Raw genomic sequence first — 13,519 nt, 5'->3', positions numbered from 1 at the left:
CCAACATGTAGAGGCCCCTTTAGAAATCAGAAAAGTTCATATAAATCGATAAGCGATCACAAAATCGATATCATTTTCTTAATCTGCATTCCTCAAACTACGATGATAGAAGTCGGAAAAGTAAAAATAAATCGATATCATTTTCATATTATTAATTCTTCAGAACGTATAAAGGGACCGTAACATGTTAGAAATCAAGAAAGTTAAAATAAATAGATATGCGATTTTAAAAACGATAGCATTTTCATATTCTGCATATCCGACAACCAAAAAAATTGGCTCCTGTTAAGGGGCCTCTACATGTTGGCCAAGCCATGGCGAACTCAGACATGCACGAGCATGTGGATGGGTGGCTTGTACGAGTTGGCCCAAGGTCGTTGCGGATCCATCGTGTGTCGGTTTCTTACACACAGATCAAAGGGGTTCGTGAGAGCGCTCGTGTATCGTCTCCACTATTGTTCTTTGCCTAGTTACAACTGAGAGCTGTTAGGAGGTTAAAGGTGTTTGTTGTGACAGTTTATAATAAGTTTTATATTTAATCTTATTTATTTATATTTAATATCCTTTTTTTGTAATAAAAATAATATAATCACAGTGCAATGGCTGAAACCACTTGTACTTCTGCTATGCTTGCCTCTCTGAATAACACTGACATGTGGATGGTCCGCTTTGTTTACCAAGCATTTGTACAAACCTCTGATTCGTGGTGAGCGGCCAACATCCGCCTTAGAAATAATAAAAATTAAAATTAATCGATATGGGATTTTAAAATCGATAGCATTTTCGTTTTGTAATCGTCTGAATATGTGAAATATAGGACCCTCATACATTAGAAATTGAAGGTGGTAAAAAAATAAGTGAATTAAAAAAATAAAAAAAATCAAATTTGTTTAAGAAGTTAGGAAGTACAATGTGGTACCTAATTTTTTTTTATGATCAAAGTTTTTGGCACCACTAGCTTTTTTAAGGTTGGTTTCAGAAATTATTGAAAGAATCTTTGGAATTCATTGGTTAAAATAAAAAGAAATTTGTTTCTAAAGAAAAAATTGTAGATATTAAATTTTGATAAGTGACTCTTGGTTGAAGGTAAAACATTGCGATTAACAACATTTAATTTTCATTTTTTCAGTTACTATTTTTAATGAACAAATGCCTCATTACTAAAATAATTTTATTAAAAATTATGAATTAAGAAACAAACATGTATTATTCATTATTAATGCAAGAATCCCTAATTTTCAAAACTAATTAATTGAATTTAAATTACCTGATGAAGAGGATAGGGTGATGGATGAGTCCAACCACCAAATAATATGAGAGTATCACAGTAGTAAACAAGTGATGCACAAGCTTTTGGTGAAGGATAACTTCCCATTGTCAATAATCTCTGCCACTGTCGGGTTGATAAATCCAATTTCCAAAGATCATTGAAAGTAGTACTAGTACAAGTACATCCTCCAAAGACATACATAGCATTTTCTAAAATATAAAGAAAATATTAGTAAGTTCTGCAGATAAAATTTAAAAATAGTACAGAAACTGGGATATTTAACATAGAAATTCTATTTCCTTAATTATATATTTACAAAATTTAACCATCTAATAACTGATGAGAATGAATTTCAACTGAACATATATTTTAATATCTAAAACTGTAATTTTCTTATAAAAATATATTTTTTCCAAAATTACAAATTATAAGGAAGCTAGATTTACATGCTTAAGACCAGATTCATATAAATTCTTAGTTTACTGTTGGTTCTAATAGCAAGCTCACAGTTTATGAGTGTGGTTTTAAACTTGCAAAGCTAGTTTCCAAGTGAGCCGTAATTTTGGGAAAAAATATCAAGAAAAGGAATACCAAAAGAACATATATATTCATAAATAACTTCTCATTTTCTTTGGAGCACAATCATCATTAAAATCAACCATAAAATATTAAGAACTAATAAAAATAATGAAAACTAAGAACTAAATAATTTCATCAATATACCATGACTACAAGCTGAATGTGAATACCGCTTGGTAATAATCTGTTGCTTAGGAGTATCAATGTGATGTTCCCACTGAATGTTAAAATTACTTATTGCACGATGTAATTCAATTTTTTTGTGGCGTATGACACCTAAACCACAATAATAATTAATTTTTCATTCCAAACAATAATTTAAATGAAATAGTAAAATGATATTACTTTGAACATTTCTGTACCATCTCTTACAGACAACCATACAGTTTTCCAAATCTTGGTAAGGTGGCAAGAGGCCGATGATATATTCTAATAATTCGTTTGGAAGGTCATTTATACCAACAGGTAATTTTTCTTCAAAATTAGAGGAACTTGTAGACATGTTGTAAAAATTAGGTAATAGTCAATTTTTACAATCTCAATCTCAGATCATACTCAAGTTTGAGTTGTGAGATATTTTAAAGTTAAAATTATAACCAACAATCTCTATTCCCTAAAGACTGCATAGACCTTTCAAAGAAAATTTCTACTACAGTGATTCTCTCAAACATATCTTTCTTCTTCACGCAGCATCCACGTCCAAATACACAACACAACTAAACAGTGGGACAGTTGTGGTGAAGGTTATGTTAGGGTGAGGTTACACTTACGTCACATGTGATTGGGAATTTTGAATTGTTGGTTCTGATATGTTTTGTATTAAACTATTTTATCTATAAGTTACGAAGCACATTATGTAAATAGTAGTTATGTGACGGAAGATCAACTAATATACAAATGTAGTGATTTACAAAAAAAAAAAATGTCCAAGTTTATTCAAGTAAAAGATATTTTTTTTCTGAGAACATTAAGTACTATTGGACAAATAAACCTAACTAGGGTGCAGAAGGTATTATATTTTAAGCTTGTTTAAGTTATTTATAATTTAATAAGTACTTATTATATTGTTTGTTTTTGGGGATTATTTTTTCTATTCAGGTCCTCATCATATCTGTATGTGCAAGTGCTACTCTATTAGGAGTTGTTGCTCACTATATGAAACGTCGGAAGTCCACAACTTTATTTCTTCGCCCCAAGAAGAGTATTAAGTGTATTCAATCTGCTGTTTCTCCTACACTTCATAGCCCAGATGAAGGTAATCATGAAGTGAATTTGTGCATAATTATCTTTGATAACCTGATCTTATTTGATTTTACTTAGATTTATTCAAAGTTAAATGAATGTCTTTATTAAATCGCACATTCTTAAAATCTAAGTATGTTAACCTAGTTTACTATGAAATTTTATAGTTTAGTATAAAAAAAATAAATTGTTACAGAATATTTATTATTTAAATTCACTTTTGTTTTTTGTGTCCATTTCATTCATGAAATTTTTTTTAATTTATATTATATTTGAAAGATGATATTTTTATGACCCATTTTGACTGATTAAAAAAAATAAATGAATAATAATAGTTAAGAACACATTAGTTAAAGGTTAAATACCTTTATACATGTATCATAGTAGTATACTTTAATAAGGGTTTTAATCTTTATGAAATTCCTTAGACCAAACTTTGCTAGCCCAGTTGAATAGTTATTTTTAATTTATACTTTTGTATGTGTGGGAGTGAGTATCTTAGTGGTAAGGCACTGTGTTACAAACTCCTACGACCCAGGCTGGTATCCGACTATGGCAGATAATTATTTTCTGTTTCACTGTAGTTGTAAATCAGTGGTTCTGTGGGTTCGGGAGCCTTCTGGTGTCCACCCAGCCTGATAAATTGGGTCCCCTTAATTAGGTAAAAATCTGGCAGTCGTGCATGATTCTGTGTAAATCACCATGAAAAACCGTTGGTTTAGTAACTGTACTTCCTTAAAAAGTACTGCTCCTCTGACCCTTCATGGGTTGTAGCGGTACAGATTTAATTTTTTTTAACTGACATTTGTATGTGTAAGTTAAAGAAGTTTAAATATGTAAAGAGTCAAAATGATTTAGACTAAATTAATGCAGTTGAAAAGTTAATTTTTCAAAATATTCTTGGCACATCAGATGAAAAAATCGATAAACAAGTATTTAACTGTTTAAAGTATTTGACCAAACAAAGGAATTATAATTTATTTTAAATTACTGTCAATAATGTAATAACTTCATTAGTGTTCTTTAATTGTTTCCAGTTCTTGAGTTAGAACCAAGACTTTAATTTTGTGCAAGAATCTGTTAATAATTTTAATATTTATACTAAAGAAAAAATAGATTGACTATTTGTTTTGATTTTCTACTTTGCTCTGCCTTTTGAGCAATATTGGTGTTTGCATGTTGTTTATAACTGCTTAAAACACACTACTTCAATTAACCAATGTACACTATTTAGTTTGTCGTGAATACATATCTTTTGAAATTCCTGACAGAGTTGCTTTCATCTTCTGGCAGTCTTCCCTTTGATTCTCTCCATTTTCTTGAACCACAGAAATTTCTCCTCACTCACCGACTAAAAAAACTCCTCCTCAGTGAGGACTTAAATTCCCTTGGTTCTTATCATCCTTGTCCATAATCCTTCAAAGGAAGTTCAGATTAGATTGACAATCAGTTGGATAAATAATGAAGTTTTGAAAAATTCACTATAAAGTGAAGATTCAACATTGGTATATAGTTCTTCTAGACATTTTCAAAGTTTATTGAGGCTAGGAATCTATTATTGGGTTAGCCTAAACTCTAATATTTATAATCGAATGACCCAGCATTGTGGTTGAAGGGATTACTATTAAGTTTTGAAGTAATCTAAAAAGCAACAATAGATATGGTTCGAGGATAAATAGAAAAAGTAGAGTAACTATAAAGAAAACTAGCATTTTAGTTATTTTCAAAATAAATTATGACTACATTAATAGGTGTTCTTTTGAAGTAGCTTTTACTTCCTGTTAGTTTTAGGTAGTCTGCATGTTTAATTTAGGTATTCCCCGTAGTAAAAGTTGGGGGATATTACCCAAAATAATTTTTATATGGTGGTATGGCTGGTTTAAGTAAGGAAGTGGACTGTATTTATAAATGATGACTATGATGAACAGAATAAAATTCCTCTATTTTGTATGATTGATGACAGTTGATTATAGTTTGCCAAAGATTATTACTATTGGTGTTATTTTGTTAGCTTTAATTTTGATAGTTGATTACAATTAATGACTTAAATTAAAATTACTTGCTGTTGTTCTATAGTGAGGACTTGTTCTTCTTCGGTGTCCTTTAGTTCCCTCATCCTGATTTTCTTTCCCTGCCTGGTGGTGTTGGTTAAACTATTCCCTCATCTTGAGAAATAGTTGAGTGCCAATTGTCCTGGACAGCCTGTATTCACTTGTCTGTGTCTTACCTCACTCTCCAGGGAGTACTTAGCCTACTTATTTTCTCTTCCACTAGATGGCAGCATTTTCATATTCATGTTGATTTCTATTCAAAGGTTAGGAAGGACATTTTCCCCAAACACTGCATATTACTATCAAGAAAACAAGTGGAATGGTAAAAATGTGATATCTACTAATGCTTAGAACAAGCTTAACTTAGTGCAGTTTCTTAAGAAATAAATTGAGATGATTCATTCCTGTAAATAAAATCTCTGGTGAGAGACTCCAAAAAAAGTGCAGCTTAGCATTTCTGAACTAGGGAGCTATGTTAAGTAACTTTTTGCTATGGAGGATAAAGTTTATAAATTAAGTGACAACTACTGTTTGAAAATACTGCAGGTTTGTGGAGAGGATTGTAGCCCCACAGAATGAGGGAATGATAAGATGGTAATACAGATTTGCTGACTGCAATTAATGCCTGGATACTGATGTTACAAAACAATGAGTTAATATGTATAATGGACAAAAAAAATAGTTTTAACCAAGGCATGTAGGCAAAACTAGTTTTAATCGATCAAAACCCGTAAGTCTCTCAAACAGTATAAAAGCAAAATGGCGGCCGTGCACACTCTGGTACTTCTAAAACCCAATAATGTCTCAAGTTGCAAGAAAAACCAAAGTGGCGTACGGAGGTTATAGTATAAGAAGTGGTTACCTAGCCCTTGGATGGGTGCTGGGGTAAACGAAATAAAAATAAAATGAAGTCCGGTCACACTCAGCCCCTGGTGGCGATCACGTGACTTAAAAGAGGGCGTGGCCTAATGATCATGTGAGAGGTTATGTTGAACTAAATTTGAATTTAAATCCCCCGCCGGGGGGTCACATCCTAATACTAGGCTGCATAATGATACGTGAGTGGTTAAGGGTAGGTCGAAGTAAAAATTTAAATTCAACTCCCCTCCCCCAATACGTGACCAGTGGTTAAGGTAGGATCGAGGCTAGGGTCCAAAGGCCAAGGACACGTGAGTGGTTAAGGTAGGGTCGAGGCTATGGTCCAAAGTCTAAAATGACTCATTGAGGTGGGCCAGAACCGGCCTTTTATCCCTACTTTAGTTTTGATCGATCCAAACTAGTTTAATCCCTAATCATGTTGGCTGAACTAGTTTTGTCTAATGAACCTTTGTCAAAACTAGTTATTAATAAAATTTAATTCAAATTATATTAACATTGCGCAAACATTGGCGCGACAGACCGTGGGTGTCCAGGGCCTCGCGCGATGTACTTAGGAAATACATCGCGCGTTTCGTGACGTGATTTTCATAGGGTGGGTTCGTCACTCTCAAGCCTATTTTTGTGAGTGCCACCCATTGCCTAACGGGCCTCACAAGTGCCCGGGGGAGCTGTGAGTGAGGTTTGTATAATTTTATGCTTGTAAAATTGCCGGATAGGACCGGGCTCGATCTCACAACCTCAGGGTTGGTAGAAAGGCGCGTAGCCACGCTGCTACCGCTACCCCCCTTTCTACATTACTTGGTCGAAATTAGTTTTGACCTGGCAATACCACTTTTTAATAAAGTCTATTGCCTATATAAATGTAACATACACATAGCTCAGTGGCTAAGTTATGTATCCAGCTGACACAGATAGTTATTTATGTACTGGAAGATTACTGATTGATCGTGTGTATAGATGAATAGAATATGGTCGGGGTGCGGTAAAAAAAAACTCAAATAGTAGATAATTATACTATTTTATTGAGCCAACGTTTCGCCCCACGTTGCAGGGCTTCGTCAGGACTAAAAAAGATACAAACACTATAGTTACAAAAAGAAAAAACATAAGTGTAAAATAACAGGGGTATAAAATGAAAAATAAGATATAATAAGAAAAATTAAAGGTTGTAAATAGTAAATGAATTACAGGGTAATAGTAACAGATAGATAAGAAAAGAAATATTAAAGAAAGTACATATAAAGAGGTGAAAAAAAAACACAACTATTTTTCTCAATACCCTTATCACCAAATTATTAATGTTGCTAATAACCTTATCCACCTATCCTTTTCTCTTTCTGACCCTCAATACCACCAGACCAACATACAACGTATTAAACAGATCCTATTTAACAACAATTTCCCTCCGAAAATTACTAACTAACTACTCGATTATTACATTAACCGTGTTACCCCAATCCCTCCTGTCCTCAACTCTTCTCAACCCACTCCACCACTTTTTCAGTACAGGTCGCTTCCGTATATCCCCATTCTTTCTGATAAAATTCAAAAATCTTTAAGATCCACTATTCCCACCCTACGTCTTGGCTTGGCTTGAAGTCCCACAATAAAATTTCCTATCTTTTTTCCTAATTGAAAGACCATATTCCTTTCTTACACCGTTCCAATGTGGTGGCGTCTCATCTCAGAGTCCATTTACATAAATTTGACTGATAATTCCGTCAATAATAAAGTTGATAAATACTGCATCTCCCTTACATATCGACACATTTTGAACATAATAAAATCCTCATAATACTTTTTTTCTCTTTTTTCTGCATTTCAGAAACCCATTTTCTTGTCATATCTTTTATTCTTGTTTTTCTAAATTCTCAAATTTTTTTTTTTAAATTATTTTTATATTCACTATCCTTCCTGTTTCATTTATATTCATGTATCTATCTTTTAATTTATATTCATGTGTTATCTTCTTAGTGTACTTATATTAATTACTTTATTATTAATTTTCTATTACATTTTACACTTTTCTGTTTCCCCGCTCATTTGGTATAATTTTTGTTTCTTAATCACTTACACACATTGTATCCCATTATTTTATACTTCACTTTCTTTAATATTTCTTCTCTTATCTATCTGTTACCATTACCATGTAATTCATTTACTATTTACAACCTTTAATTTTTCTTATTATATCTTACTTTTCATTTTATACCCCTGGTATTTTACACTTATGTTTTTTCTTTTTCTTTTTCCTTTTTGTAACTAGTGTTAGTATCTTTTTTAGCCCTGACGAAGCCCTGCAACGTGGGGCGAAACGTTGGCTCAATAAAATAGTATAATTATCTACTATTTGAGTTTTTTTTTTTGCCGCACCCGGACCATATTCCATTCATCAATTATTTATTTAGTTATATCAGAAATGGATCATTCCAGGAATCTATTTGATCATATCTAGCCTTTTAAAAATAGATTGGGTACTGCTTTCTCAATGGATTGGGAGAATGAACCTGGCAGTTGAGCATGGTCCAGGCCAGATCACATCCATGCACAATTGTTAGCCTTAAAATAGTACACTCTTACCTAGTACTGAACCCTTGACCCTTGGAACGTTTGGGAGGGGAGATTTTTATGGCATAGAAACAAATCGTTTTTGATCTCTGGGTAGACTCCTTCAAACGGTGAGCGATTCAACTCAAAACTGACCTGTGATTGTCTGTTTGTCTGGAACAAAATCTTTGTGGATCGCTGCTTTGGCGTTGAACTCAAGAAAAAAATTTTGAAGTTTTGGCCAAGTTCCACGTGGCTTAACTTGCCACTCTACCTAGCACCAAGCAACTTCGTTTTGTATCAATGAATTAAGAAATACATGATTGGGAAACGATTTGACATGATTCCAGCGCCAACGGGTTTCGACTGGTCGTTATAAACCCATCTGTGCGAATAGTTCCAGGAAGCTTATGAACAATGGAAAAACGCTAGTATCGGTGTGTGATGAAAATTTGTTCGCTCTACAAAAATAATACGTTTTGGTTCTCAGACGAGCCTTGAAAGTTTGTTAATGTACCATATTTTTTTTGTGTGTGTGGTTGGTGGATCGTTCATTTGAATGGAGGATAATGCTCTCACGTAAATAGCATATTGTTACCGAATATTAGGACCTCGTGAGAATTACAAGTTTTGACTAGCTCACACGATCTCCCGATATAAATCCGATAGAGTATTTGTAAGATATCTTAGGTTGGTCTGTTATTCATAATTGTTCTCCTTCTAGTAACTTAAATAAACTTCTGTGAAATATGTTTGTAATTGCCATTGATATTAAATTTCTTCTTTGCCTGACTGGGTTAGGACCCTTATCCTGAAAGAGAATGTTAATAGTCGATATTAGGGTGCCATCCTCTGTCAAACAATCATATTTAAATTAAGTCATTAAAAAAAAATAATAATACAACTTTTTATTAGGAGAGGCAAGGGAACCTCTGATGCGAAGTGAGACGGCTCTCCGACGTTGACGAATTTAGGGAGCGGTGTGTCATGTTGACCTTTTATGACATATCCTCTGCTTTCGACAGCGTCTGGTGGCCCAGGGTGCTCCACCAAGAGTATGAAGCACTCATAAACTTATAGACCCTAGTTCAAAGCTACCTTCAAGAAAGGCGATTAAAGATTATAAGCTGCAGGAGCTGCTGTAGAGAGACCTTCCTTTTAATCTGATTATTCAAGGTACAGTAATACGTTTAAGTGAGGTTGTCGCCAAGGAGTACGTTTCGGGAAATGGTTTAATTTGACTTTTCACGTAAACTACCTAGAATATAGGTTGACACTAGTCGTGTGAGGACGTTTTCTAAAGTCTCATTTCAGAGGGCTCTGAACAAATAGTCTAGTCACTGTATAAAAATACTCGTTGTATAAAGAGTTTATGTGCGAGTGGAAATAGTTGCCAGAGTGATTGAATTACAAGAAAATTGTAAAGTTTATATAAACATCAGTTCAATGAAAAGGCATTTTTGTGTCACATCGAACTGGGCACACCGTATTTATTATGAATGAAAAGGGGCAATGCCCAAGATTGTTAATCTTCGATATCTTATATTCAAGCGCCAGTCGTACTAATAGAAGCCTAGTAGGCCTTCGGGATTGGATCAGTATGACTATTATTCTGACTAAGATTTTGTACGCGGTGGCCATTTTGATAAGTGGATTTTAATGTCTTGAGTATCTTCATGTTCTAGGGTTTATGAAACGGAGATAAAATTACTTCCCATCCCCTCCCCAACGACATTCCACACAGTTCCAAAGTCTATTATTTTAAGGGAAATATTGCAAAAATTCTTTGAATGTATCTTGTGTTTATTTCCTTAGAAATAATTCTAAAAATTATTTAATTTCTGTCATTTTAAGTATAAGAATGAAAATTCCTACTACAACCCACACATACCGCTACAAACTATGAAGGGTCAGGGCTCAGTACTTTGTAAGGAAGTAATGGTTGTACAATCAGGTGTTTTTTTCATGATCTTGCTCAACCAGATTTTCTCCTAATTAAGAGTACCCACTTCGTTAGAATGAGTGGGCCGAAACTCACTGCTGCAGTAACAAAATAAATAATTATCCGCCACAGTCGAATTCGATCCCATTTCCTTGGAGTTAGTAACACGATGCCTTACTCACTGAGCCACCCCACTCTCCTGTTTCAAGTAAAGCTGCTTAATTTCTTCAAGGAATTTAATGTTTGTGTCATTTCTCAGATATTTGTCGAGGCTTGAGCCCGTTGAGGACATTGCAAAGACAACCCTCGGTGCTGTCATCAACATTCTCGGAGAAGCTTTCTGCTGCTGGGTTACCGGTTGATATAGCTCAGCTTACACCTCAACAACTAGGGGTTATGGGTAAGTTTACAACATATTATTAGCTTAGTTCTTACTTAGGCATTGTTGTAATTTAATTTATTTTGTATGCTCTTTTAGTGGCTTTTCAAGCAAAATTAAAAGAATGTTATATAATTTTGAAAGAATCTGATACTTAATATAATCAACCATTCAACAATGACAACCTCCTCGAATCTTCCCCAATTACATTACATTATCGGCAAATTTAGAAATATCATTTTTATTTATATTTGTTTTAAATCTTTTTTTTTATGGGTCATTAGTTCCATAAACGATGATGTTAATTTTCACTCTGCGTTATCGTTCAGGCTTTCTAAACAATAGTCAGGACGCAAAAATTTAGAATATAACTTAATGGAATTTAAGTCTTTCGTTTAGAATTATAATAGGAACTTTTTGCGAAAGGGTGTCCTAGAATTGTTAATTCTCAACCTATGTTCGCGGAAACTAAATACATGGCATCCTGTCCCAATATAAATTAGCTAAAATACGTTTATCAACATATTTTTTATTAGAATATCTGGATGTTCTAATAACAAATTGCAAGAGGAAAGTTGTAGGTATACCTCCTAGTTTCATCTACCACTATTATTTTTTTAACTATGACGTTACACCTGCGACCTACACGCATCGAAAAATTGTGGTTTGCAGATAACATCTTCTTTTTAATGCTGTCATTTGTAATGTTTAAAAGTTATAAAACGACCTTGCAAACAATAAAACATTTAGTTTTCTTCAAAATTAAATGTTCCACGCTATTTTAGAATCTTGTATTTTCGACGTTATTATTATGTCAGGCAGCTCATAAATAAAATGAAATCGTAAGACGTGGCGCATGATTATTTTTATGCTTTTTTTCATCCTCTTGACATTAAAAGTATTGCAGAGAATATATGAGCAGTATTTTCCTGAAAAAGGCAAACAACTAGTTTCTTAAATGATTTTTTCCTGATCATAAAAGAGATATTGATTGTATGAATGAATTTAAACTGATTACTACTTTAAGATAGAAATACTGTCGCACATTTCCAGAAATGCAGTTTACCTAAATACTGATTTGTAAAACCATGATTTATCGGTAATACTTTTTTCGCCATCCAGTGGGCTTGTTTTTGATATAAAAAGTACTGCAACCATTTTTAATAAGCAATGCAGTGGAGGCTGTATTGCCTAATCCCTGAGAAACTTACTAGATACTTGGGATTAATCCTTAAGGTTACGAAGTCTATGTTCATATGGGCATTAATTCGCTGTTTCAAGTTCAATATGCCTTATCTAGAAAGGGAGAGCAAATTGAGTGAATCATGATATTATAGAATCCTTACATTTTCAATATTATGATTTGTCATTAATTTTTATTCATTTCTTCATTATCTTTTTATTAGGATGTATATATGTAGTCAAAAACTTGTTTCCTAAATTATTGTTTCTAAGCTGTAAAAGGGACATATATGAATTAAGAATGTTTATTAATTTACTATGTAAAAGACTAACTTCAATAAAAATAGATTTTCTGGGTTGAAGCTTAGAAAAATTAGGAGCATAGGATATGAAGTGGTCGTTGAGATCATCTAGTGTGACTGAAGAGAACTGAGGTGGATGGATTCTGATAGGGACGACTTTCGGTGTATTTCCCGCTTGGATTTGGGGTCAGGAGCTTTGCAGAAGGTGTGGAAGGATTTAGCACGTCGGGCTGCAGATTCAGTTCCATTACGGAGTTGTTTGGAAAACTCACAGTCTGCTAGATGTTAAGTGCATCTTGCTGCTTTCCTTCTTTTAATTATACCCTTTATTTTTAGGGATCAACCAAGCCACAATGGGATGGCATAATGTTCGGGTTTTGAGAGGAGCATGAGTGTCTGATATGCATAGAAGATTCAAGATAAGGAAAACCATAATAATCATAGGAATATACATTGTCCCATAGGATATGAATATGTAGGTTAGGTTGAAGGGATTCAAAGAAAAAGAGTCACCAACTAGGACAGTATATTGGGTGACAAAGATTCAAAGGGTAGGTTGTAGGAAATCTGAATGGTAAGGTGTGATGAAAGAAAGAGAACAGGATGCTGGGAAGATTGGGGGTATTTTTAGGGGGGAGTAACAGATGTGATTGTATAGCCAAGTGTGTAAGGTAAGCATTAGAATATGATGGATAGGAGAATGAGGAACGTGGTTAAGATTGGGGAAAAACACAAGTTTAATGAGGAAATATTTGTCACTGATTTCAGAAACCATATTATAGTAAAAATCATCAGAGATGACATCGGAGTTGGATATGACCGATTTCATAAGAAAGGATTCAAAGAGATTGTTCAATGGAAGCGAGGAGGTTAGTGGATATATCAGAACTGTGGAGATAATTAGAATTTCAGCGAACCCATATTCTAGGTGAGGAATATGAAAAAGGGTTTAAGTAGGTTGCAACCAGATTTATCTTGGTTTAGGAGTAATTGGTGTGGGATACTTGGGACGAGGAAATAAAAGTTTTAAGCCAGGTTTCAATTGCAACCATTATGTGCTAAAAATTAGAATAGGTATTTTTTTCAAACCCTGAATTATTGCTCAAGATGTTCCAGTATATTTATAGTTTTCGAGTTAAATATATA

At 33.6% G+C, this 13,519-nt stretch overlaps 2 protein-coding genes across 3 annotated transcripts in view; one reads left to right on the top strand and one right to left on the bottom strand.

Moving 5' to 3' along the window:
- Fbxo42 (F-box protein 42) overlaps positions 1 to 2,593 on the bottom strand; it is a 14,980-nt gene extending 12,387 nt beyond the window's left edge. The window contains exons 1-3 of the mRNA XM_014428281.3: positions 2,195 to 2,593; positions 1,994 to 2,125; positions 1,268 to 1,479 (exon numbers count right to left, since the gene is read on the bottom strand). Coding sequence (XP_014283767.1) covers positions 1,268 to 1,479; positions 1,994 to 2,125; positions 2,195 to 2,351 — 501 coding nt within the window. The 5' untranslated portion in view covers positions 2,352 to 2,593. The remainder of the gene's footprint in view (positions 1 to 1,267; positions 1,480 to 1,993; positions 2,126 to 2,194) is intronic.
- A 36-nt stretch (positions 2,594 to 2,629) lies between these two features.
- Positions 2,630 to 13,519, top strand: part of Miga (mitoguardin) — an 88,462-nt gene continuing 77,572 nt past the window's right edge. For both annotated transcript variants that reach the window (XM_014428289.3, XM_024364342.2), the window contains exons 1-3: positions 2,630 to 2,858; positions 2,948 to 3,104; positions 10,770 to 10,910. In XM_014428289.3, coding sequence (XP_014283775.1) covers positions 2,772 to 2,858; positions 2,948 to 3,104; positions 10,770 to 10,910 — 385 coding nt within the window. In that variant the 5' untranslated portion in view covers positions 2,630 to 2,771. The remainder of the gene's footprint in view (positions 2,859 to 2,947; positions 3,105 to 10,769; positions 10,911 to 13,519) is intronic.

This window comes from Halyomorpha halys, unplaced genomic scaffold (assembly GCF_000696795.3).
Source record: "Halyomorpha halys isolate HHAL.00 unplaced genomic scaffold, Hhal_1.1 Scaffold33.1, whole genome shotgun sequence".
Lineage (NCBI taxonomy): Eukaryota > Metazoa > Arthropoda > Insecta > Hemiptera > Pentatomidae > Halyomorpha > Halyomorpha halys.
This window is presented reverse-complemented; position numbering and strand designations above follow the sequence as displayed.